General features: G+C 38.8%; 1 protein-coding gene and 1 long non-coding RNA gene across 2 annotated transcripts in view; one reads left to right on the forward strand and one right to left on the reverse strand.

Moving 5' to 3' along the window:
• Positions 1-1252: 1252 nt before the first annotated feature.
• TTC3 (tetratricopeptide repeat domain 3) overlaps positions 1253-19229 on the reverse strand; it is a 111398-nt gene continuing 93421 nt past the window's right edge. The window contains exons 33-46 of the mRNA XM_061627678.1: positions 16626-17538; positions 15585-15650; positions 14948-15097; positions 14417-14556; positions 12915-12983; positions 11844-11940; positions 10442-10542; positions 9202-9289; positions 8756-8860; positions 7419-7852; positions 6487-6604; positions 4172-4408; positions 2744-2830; positions 1253-1692 (exon numbers count right to left, since the gene is read on the reverse strand). Of these exons, the coding sequence (XP_061483662.1) occupies positions 1585-1692; positions 2744-2830; positions 4172-4408; positions 6487-6604; positions 7419-7852; positions 8756-8860; positions 9202-9289; positions 10442-10542; positions 11844-11940; positions 12915-12983; positions 14417-14556; positions 14948-15097; positions 15585-15650; positions 16626-17538 (2713 nt within the window). The 3' untranslated portion in view covers positions 1253-1584. The remainder of the gene's footprint in view (positions 1693-2743; positions 2831-4171; positions 4409-6486; positions 6605-7418; positions 7853-8755; positions 8861-9201; positions 9290-10441; positions 10543-11843; positions 11941-12914; positions 12984-14416; positions 14557-14947; positions 15098-15584; positions 15651-16625; positions 17539-19229) is intronic.
• Positions 15536-17675, forward strand: LOC133385177 (uncharacterized). The gene is made up of 3 exons (XR_009762804.1): positions 15536-15688; positions 15945-15992; positions 17303-17675. It is a non-coding gene; the product is annotated as an uncharacterized LOC133385177 (long non-coding RNA).

The raw sequence follows: 19229 nt of genomic DNA on the forward strand, positions 1-19229 counted from the left end.
CATCAGATTTTCCTCAGCATTCTTAAGCCAAAACAAAGCAGGAAATATCATTGAACGCCCACTGGTGTCCTGTGCCTGCACCACACAACCTCCCTTTAGTGCTTACAGCTTTTTGCTGAATTAGAGAAAGAAGTGCTTATCGCCTGGTCAGCACAATTAGAGATTAGATTTGCCATGCCAGACCCTCCCTATCAAAGGGAAAGAGAACACAAGCATAAGAGTGCTGACAATTAAAAACACAGATTCTAAAATACAGACTTGAGGTGTACAGAACAGCAAGAAAAGCAGAAAAAATGTCTGAAGTACCTCCTCAAGAGAAGGCAGGAAAGTGACTGGAGGTTGCTTCAAGGGAACAAAGCCAAGAGTTTCTTGTGTAGTGACTGCATTCCTGCCTTTGAGCACTAGAGGTAGCCAAACCCACTTGCAGCTGTCATAGGAAAAAGCTGCATGACAGAACAAATGAAGGCTTCAGAGACAGCAGCCAAGCAGAACCTGTGAAGCAGCTGTGTGCCTGCCTTCAAACAGTAGGAGAAGCTCATATTCAGAGGATATCTGACACTCCAGGGAAAATGAGAAGGCGTATCTGTAGTGGGGCTTGGTGTGTTGGGGAGCCATTGCATAAACTAGAAACAAAGAATAAGAAACTTTTCCAGTACAATGTTCCCAGGCAACTAGTTGGAGATCTTCCCAGTTTTTCCATCCTTGCCAATGTCATTTCTGAGCTAGAGAATGCTTATCAGTAGAAATAGGGGGGGAAAGTGTCACTGGTATGAATCCACCAAGCAAGCCTCTGTGTGTGTGCTTAAATATGGGAAGGAGTCAGAAGTTGCCAGAACTTTGAAGAACACAGGACCACTTGAAACATTTGTAGGTTACTTCATAGAAGTAATGATTCCTCATGACCTGTTATTGTTATTGATGAGAACTCAATTCCAACTATATATGGTAGTTGTCAGTTCTTTGAATCCAATACCATATCAGTTTCTCTTTGAAAACAAATTAACCAAGAGCAATCTTGGAAGGGCAGAGTACTAATCCATGTTTTTGAAAGTGAGTGTACTAAAAAGCCTGAGTGCTTAAGGGTCCACACCTGGAATTTTCAGACTATTCTACTGCACTCATGAAGTATCTGAAGATAAAATCACCTGTCTTAGAAATGGTACCAGGCTTCCAATTTACTGACAGTACTGCCCACTCTTAACCAGACTCCTGAATTCACAGCAGTTGTGCCCAGAGAAGCTAGAAACAGATCTTTATTTCATCATTAAAATTTTTATTAATACATTAAGGGAATAACATCTATTAAGAACATTTTCAAGGCTGTTAATTTTCTGTTTTGCTGCAGTGCAACCAAAATACCTATTTGCTCATGCCTATGAACCGGATTACTACTCCTAAGAGAATAGAAACAATTGGATAAAATGGCAGTATTTGTAACTGTATCTCTGCTTAAAAGTTTCAAAGGGATAACTTACGGTATCTAACATGCAATACTTTATAAATGGAAGAAGGAGACTACACACATCTTTATTACCATGATTCTGTATAAGTTGAATCAAATTCTTGCTGATCTCTATGTAACATCTAAGTAGTTCTGTTTCGGCCAGGAAGCTCAGGATAATCTTCAGGTAACAAAACGTGACGACGACAAGTTGGGCATGTACTGTGCTCCTTAATCCATGGACCAATACACTGTATAAAAACATGAGAAGATTTCAGAAACCTTTCATTAAAAAAACCTCTCACAGCTATGACAGGTAGGCGGTACTCTGCATTAAAAAATACCTTGGTTTTCAAAAGTTCAGAGTGCTTAAGGTGCACTCTATCAAAGGTCAACAAGTAGCAAAGCTTTAAGCATAGCTTTAACCATTACAGTGTGTATAAAAACACAATGAGAGGTCAGTGAAATTCAAACTGCTGTAGCAAGCTCTAGATTCAAACATTTTCTGATCCTCATTAGTGAATGGCCTATTTTAAAACACTGATCATTCAATCAGAAGGGCTGTCAGCTAATAAAAATTCATACTGACCATTTGCTCTTTAATTTATTAAACCACTGTATGAAATTTACATCATTGGTCATTTTGGAAATACTGGAAGTGAAAGGTAACTCAGAATTCTAATCAAACCTCCTACTCGTTGTTAGACAATATTAAAGGTAGCGTTTTAAAGTTTTCTACTATAGCTATACACTAGAACCCAGAACAGCAGCAAGATAAGAACCAGTTAGCCCTGAACTTGCAATTCCAATTGAAATTTGTAGTATTTCTCAATATAAGTGATATCAAGCTATTCAACTGAAGTATGGTGACTTGAACACACATCACTACAACCAGAAATGAATTTTATGAATGTGTCACTTCTCTAGGTTTTTCTGATCATATGTATGACTGAGGACTGCCTGAGCTACACAACCTGAAGGTGAACTTGGTGTTACTATTAACTTGTTCTAGGACTGGGATTTTCAAGCACTGAAAAGCAAGTTCCAGGGTAAACAGTCACCTTAGTGATTTAGAGGCATCAGATTGTTTTCTAAATTGTAATCCCCAAGAATTTTGCCCAACTAAGGATGAGCTCCCACAATACGTTCCTTCCAATGCCAAGCAGCAGCCATGGGAACACACTCATGTGGACATCATAGATAAGAGCCTGCTGCAAGTCTCCATGATTAGGGCAGCACAGCAATCTACACAGTCACAAGCAATAGAATACGTTACCTTTCTAGAGTTACTGTTCCACTTACCAGTTTGTGAAATCTGTGTCCACACTCTAGCACATGCAACATTTCTGTACTTAATTCATCATGGCATATTACACAGGGATCATTATCCTATAGAAACAAATGCATTTATAATAAATTCAAAACTACTTTAAAAGCTAGTGGATTCCTAACTGCTAAGGATACTGAGGAATTCCTGTTGCTCATTGATAGAGGAAGTACTTTGCATGCATAAAGTCCCCAGGACCTCCTATTAAAAGCAGCAAAATAAAGAAAAAGTGTCTAAGACCAAGAAGAGCTGCTGTCAAAAAGTACAATGTACTGGGGTAGATGGACCAATCATTTGATTCAGCATAAGACAGCTTCCAAACCATTTTTGTTGAGTAGCATCCATAATATGCTGTGTACTATCTAAATATAACCACTCTCAATTGCAAGGCTTTTACAGATAAGAAAGGCTGTCTCCAGCTTAATTTTGAAACAGAGCAGACTAATTCAGTATGCTTTAGTCAACAAGTTGGATACATAACAGCATCCCAAGTTCTGTGAACAGATTCCTCTCAAACAATGCGGTGCTCTTGGCTCCCCTACAACTACCTGAAAATCTACTCCAGAGAGTTGGGGACTTTTCAAAACACCCTAAGTGGTGGCATGGGGGGTAGCAGAATAAACATCTGTGAAAAGCATCTCCTTACCACAACTTCCATTCACAGAAGCTTCCACTGTATCCAAGCCCCTTCCAACAACAACAACAATAATATGAGGGCTCCTTCTGTTTACAGAAAGGCACCCTGGAATCCAACTCATTCTCATTATTAAAATCTGCTTCATCTGTAAAGTATGTCATTTTAGGATAATGACAATCTTAGAGGGTTGTAATTAATGCAGGATTCTGCTTGTGCAATGGAACTTCAGTTTCCTCTAAAAATGGATCCTTTTATCAATTCACACTCTGATTTCTGTGATATCTGACACTGCCCAAACTCTCAAGTGCATTCTACACGTTTAAAGGCTAAATGCTTTCTTTTAAACATAAGCCATGCTGGAAATGAAAAAACAGAGGGTTGTATCCAACACATGTAGGAGGACTTCTTCGTCTCTCGCATGCCAAAACTCTCCGAGAGTCCCCCAACCATCCACAGCAGTTTTTGAGGGTCCACAAGGGGCTGCAGAGGAAGTTCTGCTGCGCAAGATGTGTGAGCAGAACAGCAGCACTGGATATTTATTTATTTCATTTATACGCCGCCTTTCTTTCCATGATACAAACCCAAGGCGGCTTACATATGGTTCCCAGTTGGTCTCCCAACCAGACCTGACCCTGCTTAGCTTCAGCAGGGAGCTGGCCTCATGTGCCTTCAGACCATAGCCTGGGATAACCCAGTTACAAAAAGCATATATGCTCTCTGTTACCATCAAATAATTCATAGAAAATTATTCACAGAGAAGACCTACAGTGGCATCACTTGATTTCTTCCACTTTGATTTTGATGTTCCTCCAACAATTTTCCAAGCTGTATGAGTTGACTGAGGTGGGAGAGTTGTTTTCTTTGTTTTTTCATTAGCAAGTTTAGACTTGGACAGATTAGACACACTTTGTCCTGTTGTTTTCAATACTTTTGGTGTCTGATTTCGGCTCTGTCCTGAAGCAGTGGAGGACACCATTTCAATGTTCCATGAAGAAGAGAGAACCTAAAGAGAGATAGATAATGGATATTGGTAAAATTTTGTTACAATACAAGGGCTGTGGATTAGTGAGAGCACACATTTTTCATGCAAAAGCTCCCAGGTTCAGTCCCTAGTATCTCCAGGTAGGGATGGGGGAGTCCCCCTGTCTGAAACCCTTGATAGCTGCCTCCAGGCAGTATCGACAGTACTCAGCTAGATTGAGCAATGGCCTGTCTCATTACAAGGGAGTTCTCTACACCCCTTATACCCAATTCTTCCACTGCTCAGGGCAGCTAACGCAGATAATGATCACAATAATTTGGATTAGCAATATTCATTATGTCAGGTTCCTGCTTCAATCTGAGACACACACCCCGTCATGAAATCTGGCCCCCAAGAGCCACGGTTTACATGCTTCAGACCCAATTCCCACCCTTTGGGCAATTGATCTGGAACCCAATCACCAAATTCCCCTTGCCAAGGCTGTGCAAACCAACCCTGCAAGGTAGAAGATAGGCTGCCACCACCCCTTCACTGGTTCAACTCTGAGCTAGGGGAACTCAGAGCCCAGAAATAGGTAAACCAAGGTTCAAATAGACAACAGCCAAATAGACACTCCTTGTCCAGAAACCTTTGGTTAAACCCAAAATATACTCCTGCTTAACTCCTTGGTAGTTTGTGGTCAGTGGTCAAGGTGCTGGATTCAGAACCAACCCTTCCCCTCAATGAATACACCAGGTTAATAAGAAGTAGCTTTATTAAAAATATAAGTGCACATTAATATATAGCAGCAATACAATTCCTCAAAACCACACACCCAACCAGGGGTTCAGGTGTAACATAAGAGAGTTCAACACAACAGAAAATTAACAAACTATCTAGCCTTACTTAGAGGTAGTTGATTGTAAGTCTCATCTCTCCTCAGAGAGAATAGCATCAGGTAAGAAGCAGTGGAACCCCACATAGGTAACCACCCATCAAGATGGAATCCCAGGGGAACAAAGGCTATGGGTCTCAGACCCTATACTCAAGGAAAAGACACCCAACAGTCCAGGATGAATTAACCAATCGGGCTTTCTGATGTAATCATCTTCCCGAAGCTTCTTCACTTTTTCGCGCCTTGCAGGCCCCCCTCCCATCTCTGTTCTCAACCTTCTCAGGCCTGCATGACCTTGAGTACCAGGCTCCCAACGATTAGCAGAGATAAACAGGTGTTTCTGTTCAGGCCTCCCCAACTGCTTGCAGCTGGAAACGAAACTTAAAATTTTCCTCACAGAGGCCTGTCTCCTTCCAAGATGTAACTCCCATAGTTCCTTGTAACTGAGCCATGATACAAAAACCAGGTTAACAAATTTACAATTTCATGACACCCCCTTTTTAAACTAAATTGTTTTCTGCTCATAAATCACATTAATTTATGTAACTTACAAACTTACTTTGTAGCTACTTTGAGTTTATTTTGTAAAGAAAAGCAAGTCAAACATTTAGATAGAAACAGACACCATGGAAATATGGCATTCTAGCAGAAAATTTGCACCCCATGGCTCTGGCCTCCACTCTTAAACAGCTACTGATCAAACATCTGATTGTGGTCACTTTGGCCAAAATTGGTTCTCCAACCTCACCCAGCTGCCTTTTCCACAATCAAATTGTGGACTAAATCCAAGGCAAGGGCTTCTGTAGATGCAGCTCCTACATTTCCTGAGCTAGACCAGGGGTTCTTAACCTATGGACAGATCCATGGATGGGCTTCAGGGAGGTCTGCAAACTGGGCACAAAAACAAAATCAATTTCCAATGCAATAAAATAAATTTATTTATTTATGGGAGCCCATAAATAAATGGGTTCTCAAAGAGGTCCATGACCCAAAAAATGTTAAGAACCACTGAACTAGACAAAGAGGAAGCAGGGCCATAACCTTTTTTTTCTCTGCCTTCTTGGCAGAGTTCCTCCCTTGCACCATCAAAATGATGAAAGAATGTGTCCAATTGGATTTAGTCACAAAGTTTTACTACTTACTACCACCACCAGCGTACCATACAGATGACACATACATGGCACCTTTTGCCATAATTTGTGTCTACATAGTGCCAAACATTTACCTTTTTCTTGTTTGGATTATCCAGAATTAATTCTGTTACCCTGCTAAGGAGTTCATCTGGGCTCAATTTGTTTCTATTCTTGACTTTTACTTCTTTTATGAAATTCTCAAAATCTGAACTGCAGAGGAAAAAAAGTGTTTTGTAATGGTATGAATATGTCCCACAGCAACATCATTAGCAAGCACCGCTTTTTTATTTCTGACATTTATATTGGTCACCCAATAACATAATTTGCTGGGTGGCTTGTAGAAAGCTCAGGTGCATGTTAGACCCACCCACCCAGAATATCTAAATCTTCAAGATCACACTCTTTTAAAAATGCAATCAATACCCAGCTAGCATTTCATCATCCCCATAAGGGATACTGGAAATTTTGCACCTGGCAGTGTTCAGATAAAAAGTTCAAAAGATTAGCCTAACAACATTCTGAAAGAACATTTCATTTTGTCAATCTGCTTCTGGAGAATTTATGCAAGCAAAATGTTCAACGTAACAACTGACCGCTATTAAGCCCTATAGGACTGAAAATATGTGTAAAAAGTTTTGCAATAGGGTCACTGAAAAACAACTGGGGTCATAGCAGAATCCTGAAATGAGACTGCTCAACTTAAAAACAGCTAGACTGGTGAGGACTAGGGAGAGGGCTTTTTCAATTGTGGCTCCCATTTTGTGGAATTCCCTCCCAAATGATCTCCGCCATGCCCCCTCTATGATGAGCTTCCGCCAGGCCTTGAAGACCTGGCTCTTCAGGCAGGCTTTTGGGGTGGGTTAGGTTTTATTATTATTGTTGAGATTTTTAATGTATTTGTATATTTTTACTTTGTACGTTGCCCAGAGTGGCTGGACAGCCAGCCAGATGGGCGACTAATAAATTTAATAAATAAATAAATAAATAAACTTACACCAACCAACGTAACACAAAGGAAAAATACCTTGTATGGTGGGGAAATATAATTTTAAGCTGATCAATGATATTTTTTGATGGTTTTTGAAGCATTGGTTTGTTTATTGCTTCAACATGGTCCAGCCCTGCAGCTGCTGCTGGATCCTCTTGACTGCTGCATTGTAGCTGCATGTCCTGAATAGGTCTTCTAGTGTTTCCTGGTGACTCTGGTAGGCATATTTTATCAGAAAGTGATTTCTTTCTGCAGTCAGAGGGAGTTTCTCCCAACCGTTTTTTTGCTTGAGTGTGCCTAGAAGCTTTATTGGATATTTTATTTCCAGTATGCCCGATAACTGTAGAGTGCAGAGGATTATCATCATTAGAACTTGAATATGTAGCAAACAAATTAGAGGGCAGGTGTGGAGCTGCAGCTGAATACATTAAGATGGCTGGATCATTAATAGGAGACCTCTCATGTGTTGCCTAGGGAAAGAAGAATACCCCAAATAAGGTAAGGAATATTTTCAAGCAATCGAAAGAATTTAGTTGTTGTTATTTCAAGGATGGTTTTATACTGAAGTCTTCATGATAAAACTGCACACAAAACTACACATTAAAATGAAGACAAAGATACAATTTCAACTTCATCTGCTTTACCCATTGTAGTCATTGCAGCTTCATGATAACGCTTCTCTGCTTATTATTATTATTATTATTATTGTTGTTGTTGTTGTTGTTGTTGTTGTTGTTATTTATTACACTTATATACCGCCCGACTAGCAAAAGCTCTCTGGGCGGTGAACAACAAGGAATATAATAAAATATACAATATAATACAATAGAAACATATAACATATAACAATAAACGATCAAAAGTTCCTTATGGAGAAGGAAGATTTTAAAGATAAAGTCCCTCTCCAAATGTCATTCCATAGGTGCCAAAATTATAAGCAGAACACTATCTTGTTATTTTCTAAAGTACGTAGCACATCACTGCCTTTCACCCTCTTGAAAATTAATCATCATAACCCTTTTCCTACGTCACCATCACTGGGCTCTTCAATGAAGGTGTTGTGGCACTGTGGCGGTTTGGCTGAAGATCTGAAAGCAAGGAAATGGAGAAAGCCTTCACCCGCTTCAAGGCAGTAGTGGGGTTTCGAGAAATGAATTTTCTGGGGTTGCCCCTCCATTCCCGTCACATAAATGTTTGGAACATGCACATTCACTGGAAAGTTCATGTGTACAAGATGGAAGTGCTATACAATGTCTTTTAAAATACATATGCTACATATAAAATTACCTAATGTTTCAAATGGCTCAAATCTTTAATGATAAAAATTTAATTATGCATTGGCTTTTGACGCAAAACAACTACAAATTACTTACGGATGAGAGAACAGTAGGAGGCTGAAGTTCTGTAATTTCCACTTTGGAGATACTATGTAGAACGGCACCATTTTTCACCAGATAAATTCTCTCTTCAAACTGACTCTACATGAACAAAACAGGAGGTAAACAACAGATATATTCCCATCTAGCAATAACATCTATATAGCAAAACAACTCATTTCTTGGAAAAATGTTTCATGTGGAAGTATCCCATGGCTCATATAGACTTCCAGTGGCTTTAGATAGGATTCTACAGAAGCACTAGTTTGACTACTTCCATATCATTATAAGATTAGGACACATCAATTTTTTTAAAAAAAGTATAAAATCTTTTGGGGGAGGTGATCAATGCACATGAGTCAGCAATACAGTAATCCACAAAAAGTCAATTCACTTCTATCAATAAGTTTTTTAAAATCTGTTTCTTACAAGCATCAACATACCTCTGCTTTCCTAATTTCTTCCTTGATATTAGAAATGAAGGACTCCCAAGAATTTATTTGCATCTTTGATTGAGGTACTGAGGAGCGGCTGAAAAAAATTACAGATTGATAATTTGAGATTAAGACCTTTAAGAAAAATAACGCTACCCAGGAATGACAGTCTAGTAATTTAATCCATAGAAAATATTATATTTTTACTGTCTCATAAACATAACAGTAGTCAATATTTGAAATATAAATCCCAGCACTTGGAGTGAACGCTATAACCCGGTCTCATCCGAAGTACTGGAGTTTATAACATTTTAAAGTGTGGAGCCTCCATTTCATTTTCAGTTCTTTAAACAGAGAGGGAGCCCTCAAATACAAGTACAAATGACAAAGTCACAGAAACCCAAGTGACAAGGAAGTGATATAAAAAATGATGATTTAAACATGAACAGATATATGCGAGTGTGTGTATAAAATACAAATTATAAAATACAAATTCTCCAAGCTGTAACCACTACATTAAAAAACAATGAATTCTCCAGTTTGATTCTAAAGAGGCATGGTACGAGATATAATCCTGGAGATCTTGCTAATATCTGTACTGTTTGGGATAACATCATTGTTTTTAATACAGTGGCTACTGCTTGGAGAATTTGTGTTTTGTACTTCGCACTTTATACATATATACTAACATTGTTGTTTATGTTTAAATAATAATCATTTTTACATCATTTCATTGTCAACTGGATTCCTGTGACTTTTGTCTTCCTCCACACAATCCAATCATCATATATAGGTCTGCATGAACAAATATAATATGCACTGGCAACATACGTTTCCAATCCCATGGTAATTTCTTTAACTCTGATGGCAGTGAGAGTTCCTATGCCAATAATTACATGCACATAGATGCACACAACACATTCCTCCATGTAAGGAACCTATAACTGCATGAACCAAAAAGGAAATACTTCTTGACTGGAGGAACTAGCCTAAGTAAAAAAAATAAATGACATAATTCACAGAAGAAACTTTACAAAACAGAACTGAAAATTTCTAGTAAGAGTAAGAATCTAATGGCCAGAGCTATTATTGATCGAAGTCAAATACAGTACCAACATATAGCCTGAACAGCTCAATACACGTTAAATCCAGTACCACATAAAGAAGCAAGTGAGAACAAAGATAAACCGATGGTTCTTTTGAGAGAACTTTCAGGCAATCTTATTTAAATGCATATTCCAAGCCATACCTGGTCATGAACGTTAGATACTTAAGGTAAGTTTCTGCATTTGTTGATATTCTGGATAGTTTATATAATTCGGTGTCTTTCCAGTTTTCAAGCACTGATACCTAAAAATAAAATTAACCAAGATTAAACACATAGCTGGACAAGAGAATTAATCATCCTCAGTTCTGTACAATACAATTGTCATGTTTAATTATGCTTCACTGCCCCAGCTACTGCTGTGTCCTACAAAACAGACTATTATTTTGTTCCACAAAATGAAAATCAATCTTATAATGAGTTATATAATACATTAGAGAGCAAAGGCACCGTACTCATCTGGATGCCTAATATCCATTGTAAAAATACAAACGAATCCATGATGTTGAGCTTATGCCAGTGGTGGGGAACCTTTTTCAGCCTGAGGGCCGCATTCCCTTCTAGGCAACCTTCCAGGGGCCCCATGCCAGTGGTGAGTGGGGCCAAAGGCAAAAGTGGGTGGAGCAATTGGTATATTTATCTTTATACAGTAGGCTAGTTTCTTCCCACTTGCACATCCTTCTTTATCCTCCATCCAGGTCATCAAGAAGCATTATCAGAGTTCAAGGACAAATTTTAACCAGGCAAAAACACTCAAAATGGGTGTGAAGATGGGCCAGTGAAGAATGTGGCCTGGGAAGAAGGGGTATAGCTTGGAGAGTGTCCTGAGGGCCAGACAGAGAGATCTCGAGGGCTGTATTTGGCCTCTGGGCCTGAGGTTCCCTATCCCTGGCTTATGCCATTTATCGCACCAAACCAATAAAACAGCAAGGAAAAAAAGAATAAAAAAAAACCTTTCTTTCAGTCTAAAAAAGGTTACAAAATAGAATCCAAACAAAAATGGCTGAAGTAGCCACTAACAAAAAGCAGAAACAGGCCAGGCTAAAGTAACATTTAGATCATGATCTAAAAGCTGATCTAAATTAACAAGTGTTGAACCAAATTCTGGAGACTTCATAGAGAAGTGGTCTGGTAGGCCTCTTTTGTTACAAAGTTCTTCAAGCTATGCATAATATACACATATGCTTATGAAATATTCAAGAGAACCACTCTAAATTGTGTTGTGAACAGAATTCGAAGAGGAACACAAAAAATTTAAAGGCAGTTTTATCACTGTCCCCAAAAAGCAGTCACTTCTAAGTATATAGAGGAAACAAGAGAGAGAACACACAAGAGAATCTTGTCAATTCGCAATGTTCTGAGCCTCACAGGGTTATAGAAACACAATCTGGTGCCTCTGAAAAGTCACAGTATTATTTCTTTAAATGTGAAATTTCTAGGCAAGCATGATAAAAGGTTGAGAAGTTAATGTTCCAATAGTAATAAAGAGTGGGCAGGAATCTGCGAGACGTGCAAGAAAACAAGGTTATAGCACAGCATGTTTTACCTCTGCTGCAATAGCTCGTTTAATACACTCTTGGTGGTCATCACGGCTCTTCTTTATAAGCTCCTCTATTTTTACTTTTTCATTTTCAAACTTATTACTGTGGAGTAAATTCAGAAGGCTATTTATATTTATAACTTTTGCTTAAACATAAATACATAATCAGAACACAGAACATAACTGCATCAATTTCAGTGGGTTAACTCTGAATATCACTTTGCTGGATATAATACATAAATCAAATTATAAGGACAGTTAAAATTACAGAACAGTACCTATTAAAAACTAAAGATCAATATCCACTTTCACAATTTCCAAATGCTTGAGTAAATAATGGAGTTTTAAGATGGCAACCAAAACAAAAAAATTCAACACCAGAGAGGGAAAGGTGTTCCACAACCAGGGTGTCATCACAGAGAAGGTTGTTAACATATGCTTAGTGTATATTTCAGTTCGACCAATCACATTTTCTATTAACAGCGTTACTACTCCATTTTTCTGTAGTCCTCCTAAATTCTCTGATTTTATTTTTTCAAGCCGGTAAGGGAGGGTTAGCACACCACAGTATCACAGGTGGGGGCTTGGGGATAGCAACTTGCCTGTTACCCAGCAAGTTCATGGCTGAGCTGGACTTCCAACTCTTCAGTCCATGCTCTTAACCACTATGCCATACCATCTCCATCTCTCTCATCATAAATATATTCATTACTATGTAAGGATCTATGGAATGTATTAAGACAGCACAGCACTCTGTTCATCTGGCCTGTTTATCCCTTAATATATGGGGCTTATGTAATAACTAAATTGAAATACCCTTTGTAAAGGGAGGAAGGTGGGAGGAACCCATTCACCAGTCATTAACGTATTGTTCCTGCATATCTTACTGAACTAAATTAACATTTAAAATATTTTAATGTACAGTTAATAAATATACAAGTGCCAATAAGTAATGAAAGTTCACTTAGGACTAATCAAATATGCTAGCTTAATCTGATTCATAGGGTAATTCCTCCCTTTGTAAAATTCAACAGGGACACAATTTAAAACTACTTAATAAAGCAAATTGAAGCTTACCTGATCTCAAGGAATTTATCCAAATATAGTTTATATTGCTTATCCTTCTCATCAAAGTTTCTCATGTATCTGTTTTGTTATACAGACAAGTTTTAGGAGAAAGCTCATGTAAAAAAAACCCAAATACACCTATTCAAAACAAAATTAGTTACCTATATTAACTATACCCAGTCTTCCATTTTTTTTAGTAGGCAATTTTCCTTTTGTTTCAAACTCTGCATCTTCCAGATGATATACAGTTGTATCCAATGGTGTGTAAATGAACTTTCACTCATGCAGCATGACTTCCCCTCCGTCCCCTCGCTCCTGCAGCTCCTTGTGTGTCCCCCAAAATCTGCTCAGGAGGTTCCCCCAATCCTTTGGAGCAGATTTTGAGGGTGTGCAGAGCAGAAAGGAAAGTCCTATAGTGCAAGTCTGTTCCACTCCTGCAATTGCAGCATTGTATACAACTCACTGTTTTCTGCATCAAGAGTTGCAATATAAATCATACAAAGTAAGAATGACCGAGACCAGGACAGATTTACAAATAGAATGAGATTCACAGGCAGACCACTTGAGTCATAGCTGGGTTTTGTCAAGTCTTAAGTCATAATAAAAGGAGGAGGCCTTAAAAATGTTCACACTAGAAAATGACTAAAAGCAAACAGCTTTAGCACATCTAAGTGCTTAGGATGATGCATGATATGGACTAACAACTCTCTTCCAGCTCTGAAAATAACTCCACTGAAATTAGCCAGATAATCACTGCCTAATTAAACTTCAGGTAAAGTTATACTGATACAAAGTGCATCCACAGATAGTTGAATAGTCTGCAATGGAAGCTCGTTGAGAAACAAGCAAGAAGGCCAGATTAATGAGCTGTTATGGATCAACAGCAGCAAGTGCGAGTGTAGTAGAGATAGTTGGGTGACACCACTATCTTCAAAATATTCACATAGGTTCATGATGTCCTTACAATACATTGACTGTGTTCATATGTCACACTAACCCATGGTTTACTGCAATGTGCCTGTACAGGAATGACCATGAGGCTTTTGTGCTTCCCTACTCCACTCACGGCAGAGATAAGGCATTAGGAAATATTTGCTTGTACTTTTAGTCACCTACAGCTTCCTGTGTCAAATGAACTCAGATAAACTTATTAATCTTACTTTAAAACAAGCTAGTTTCAGAAGCAGACGTTAGCCACACTTGGTCAGTCAAACCATAGTTAACCAAAAGTGCAAGTAAAAGCTTCTGAACTCCTTCACTTGGCCGTGGAAGAGGAAAGGAGAATTAGGAGAGTGCAAACCTGAAGTTAACTACAGCTCATTCCTACTTGTTCATTGTCATGCTCAATTACAATTTAACTCAACATGAGAACATGGGTCAGTTAAGTGCAAACACCATAACAAGGAGAATAAAGGGTAAGTAACACTGAAACCTACAAAATGTGCTGACTTGCATACCCTCTCTCTGTACCCTCCTCTTCAAACCAATTTTCATTTTCAGAATAAACTTACATTTCATGGGTTTCTGTTAGCTTCTTAATTTTATTCTTTCCTACTTTTAATCCGTCTTGATTTTCTTTTTTTTCCTGTTGCCATTTTTTCATCTCCATTTCTACATCTTGGTGAAACCAATCCAGTTCTCTTTTGGTGAGCTATAAAGCAAAAATGTTGAACAAAAAAAAGTCAAAAAAAGATACTTTTCTTGAAAGGGAAAGAAATATTTTGAGTTCCAAAAACAGTATTTAAGGGTTGTTTGAAATATATGCTCCTAAATGTCACCTGTAGATTTTCAATGCAGTCCATACATGTCTACTCAGAAGTAAGCCCCACTGAGTGCAATGGGATTTACTCCCAGGTGCACGACTACAGGATATGCAGCCTTGGTATCAGTTCTTCCCCATAATGCTCTTCTGTCAGGTCTGTTAGGAGAAGGGCATCTTGGTATCAAACTCAGTATGTTTAGGACACAATATGTTTTAAGAGTTTAAGGGTATTGGCCAGTTTTCCTTGCTGTTATATGTATAAATACTAAAGATCTGTTACCTTGTTTCCTTCAGCAAGTAGTGATAACTCATTTTCTAAAACACTGATTTCTTCAGAGCTTCGACATTTAAGCTGTTCATACTTCTCATTTGCTTGTTTCAGTTGCTCTTGTAGTACCTGATGCTCTTTTTCCGTACGTAACATATCTCCCTGAAAAAGTATGCAGGTCAAAATTTCAATGCTACAACACTTACGTTACAGTCTATAGCTATAAGGCACAACAGCAACTGATAAGGACTGTTTTTAGTGCTAGGAACAAAGACTGAAACAAGCTGTTGCTTATAAAGTTTTTTAATTTTTCAAAATATTTGATATAAAAAAATCATGCCAATGGAATACTGATTTCCAACAGAGTTAGCATAAAGTCTCTAAATTATTTCTGCAAGGAGTGCAGGTGCATAATAGCTACTAAACCAACTGAGATAGAGTGGTACGTGTAACCTTACATAGCCACGTTACAAAAGTTAATACTTAACCATTAAGGTGGAAAACCAACTAAAACAAACAGGGCTCATAGATTTTCACTAGGAAGTTTATAGCAACAAGCACTTTTCTTTAGTTACATAACAGCCCCAACTCTGAGGTATGTTTTTGCTTCCTTGCGGGTCCAGCTGTGAACATCCACTCATTCACTTACTTGTTGGGTTTCATATGGATGAAAAGGCGAAGTATTAACTCCCTCGTCTGCTAGTTCTTGATCTACCTAAAATGCAGAGAGCCAAAAACAATGTTTCAACAGAGGTTAGTTACATTCCAACATTCCGTAGACAATGTGTTCAACAGGTCTGAGTTTTATTGTAGAATACATTCAGGGTCGTAAACACTGATATGGCAAGACTAGGAACTAGCAGAGTAGGAAAAAACAAGTCTCTGGTACAGCAGTGCTAGCCCTAGTACGTACTAGGGAGACAAATGGCTGTCTGACTGCTGAATCAGTTTTATGTGATGTAGGAAGTGTTGGCTTATGCCTTATTTCCTCTCTAAAAACTGCACATAGGGAGAAGACCAGACAAGCCGTATAAAAGGAGAATGGGAAAGACCAGAGGTAAGCAGGAGCTCTATGGTTAGTACTATAAATTGCTATTAGTACTATTCAATTCCAGTGAAATCAAACCACTTTACACACATTTTCCCTACAGAGACTTGTACTGCTGAAGAAGAGGAAAAATGCATGGATAATATCATACATGAAGATCACGTATTATTTTGTTAATTGTGCAGAAAGTGGATACTGGCAATAGCTTTCCACCTGGCAAAACAGTCGTGTGTGTTCTTCACAGATGACAGTATATAGCTGCAAAAGGGAAACTTGTGAAGTGGTACATCCACCAAATGCACTTAGATCTTTTAAAAATCCCTTTTCTATTACAGCTGTGAAAATATAGAAGGGATTTTGTATACTTGTTTTCTCTGTCTTTTGAAAAAAGAAACTTCTTTGTATATTGGGATGAAATGATAACCTAGATGTAGCTAACAGATAGGGACAGCATGGAAATATTATCCTTTATCAACAGTATTATTACCAACATTGTGCATAGGCACTGAAAGAACAAAACTGATATCCCTCACCAATCAAACCCACTGTAGTGTACATCTTACATATATTCAACACAGAAAAACGAAAAGGAGTATGTTAGCTCCCTAAGGAATACCATGTACAGAAACTTATTTTTCTCACCTGAACAGCAATCATCCTAGAACGGTGATTATTTCTCGCTATAGATTTATGCTTGGTTTCGGTTTTAGTAACAGAACCACACCCAGCTTCATTATTATTATTCTCAATCTGATCAGGATTAGTTTCATAAGGGTGAATGTCAGGCTTCACTGATAGGTCCCAAGGGTTCTGGAATGTTTGCACTTCATCACTTGCTACAAGATTACCAGTGCTGTACTTGCTGTTCGATATTGCTTCTGAATCAATATCAAGGTAAGCATCATAATCTGCACATATATAATTAGATTGCTCTGAAATACCGGCTGCCGGTATTTCAGTAATCACTGGAAGCATTCTCTCATCCTGATACTCTGACAGACTCTCATTCTGACACTTAGGATGGCTTTCAGGTATAGTTGAAGGCAAGGATACTTTTGACATAGGCAGTGATGCTGCTATCGTGTCACTTGCCTGACAAGAAAGAGAGTATGTCGAAACAAAAGGACTAAAAGAAGAATGACTGGCAGTCTTGTGTTCTAGAGTGCCACTGGCTGCTGTATGAGTAGATACTGGCACATAAAGTTTATTAATGTATGAGATGGGCTTGAACTCCTTAGCAGCTGGGTTTAAATGTGGTTTGCTTTGGAAACTGTTTTCTTGACTTTGCAGGCATGCTGAGTAAGTTTCTTCTTTTCTAGTTCTTTCTTCAACTCCAGTGACATCTGCATTTTCCTTCAGCATAACTGCATGTTTCATCAAGCCAATAAGGTCACCCATCATAACAAAACGTAGAGATTCCAACAGGAAAGATTTCAGCCCACCAGCCTCCTCCACAATTTTACGGGTATCTGGAGGAAAATGCTCGTATTCTCCAATTAACAGTGGATTATCAATTTCCATAGGACCATGTTCTTCCAAGATCTGAGAGAAATAGCTGTGAAAATAATCAAAGGCGTATCTAATATCACTGGGAAGCTGTGCAAACATAACTAATTTATCATTTTAGCTATCAATTTATACACACATGTATTGACAAAGAAGGTTCTCAAATAAATCATCTACAGGACACAATATGGACTTCATATCAAAATTATGTATGTAAGCTGATAAAATAACGGTTTGCTGGACATTATGGCTGTGATTGCATGTCACCATAAGCCATAAAACATGGTTTACTATGCACAAGTCAGTTGTGCCCACATGCCTCTTCCCTACTCATGCTAGGGAGAAACAAACTACAACACCTGGCTTAGCATTATGCCCAAACCAGGGATTGCAGTTTGTTTCACTCCAACCAAATCAGGATGATGAGCCAAGATTTGCTCTTGGTTTATCAACTGTTTTGTTCACCATCAAACCACGATTTCTGTTTCAAAGGCAACACCAATCCAAGGATCATGGTTTATTCCCCCACTGCCTAACCCCGAGAGCAAGCAGGGAGGAGCAGAGTCGGTGTGATCAGCTAATGCATGGTAAGCCATGGTTTACAGCTTATGTGAACCCCTACGTTATATGGAGTCAGATCACTAGTCCATCTAGCTCAGTACTGTTTACATCATGAGGGGAAAATCTTTTTCAGACCAAGGGCTGCATACTCTTCTGGGGGCCACATGACAGTGTTAGTGGTGGGAAGAGGCAAAAGTGGGCAGAGCAATAAATGTACATTTTACATTTGTGCAGTAGGCTACCGAAAAGCTTCTCTCTGTCACCCATCCAAGCAAGCAAGTGTTCAAAGATACATTCTACCCAGGCAAAAACACTTGAGGAAGGTGTAAATCAGGGCTGGTGAGGTTTTAGCCTGGGAAGAGTCTTGAGGGCCAACCTTTGGCCCCTGGGCCTAAGGTTCCTGACCCCTGGTACACTGAATGGCAGTGGCTCACCAGGGTTTCAGGCAGTGCTCTCTCCCAGCCCCAACTGGACATGCCGAGGAGTGAACCTGGGATCTTTTGTGTGCCTCACTGAGATGTTCCTCAATTCCACGGAACATAGGGGGGAACTGGGGGGTGACCATGCCTAGTGGCTCTACATCTGATGCTAGAGCACCTGCTGGCTACGCACCCAGCATCCACCCACTTGGTAGCACATCTGAGAGGGACCCCTCTATGTACTACTTTTCAAGGGTTCAATCAAGCATGCAGAGAGGCTGAGTTGTGGCCAGTGACATACCAACTTCATGGTATGTCTCTTCCCATCCGTTTGGTATAAGCATGGGGGAGAAGGGGCTTTTGGACAAGGTTTAAAATAAGCTACAAACCAAATTGTTGCAGTTAATACTCTAGAATCCTATGAACACAAATTGCTATTAATGTACTAAATGCAATTTGTGGGACAAACAAGCATTTTTAAATATCTGTGCCAATTAGAACAGGCAGGAGTAATTAGGGCAAATGCTTGGGATGGCAGTTATTTATTTATTTATTTATTGTATTTGTATACTGCCCCATAGCCGAAGCTCTCTGGGCGGTTTACAGCAACTAAATACATCAAAACAAATATACAAATTTAAAACACATATTTTAAAAACAATTTAAAAAACAATTTTAAAAATTTAAAACAATTTTAAAAACACATGCTAAAATGCCTGGGAGAAGAGAAAAGTCCTGACCTGGTGCCGAAAAGGTAACA

The sequence above is a fragment of the Rhineura floridana genome, chromosome 5 (genome assembly GCF_030035675.1).
Source record: "Rhineura floridana isolate rRhiFlo1 chromosome 5, rRhiFlo1.hap2, whole genome shotgun sequence".
NCBI classification, from domain to species: domain Eukaryota; kingdom Metazoa; phylum Chordata; class Lepidosauria; order Squamata; family Rhineuridae; genus Rhineura; species Rhineura floridana.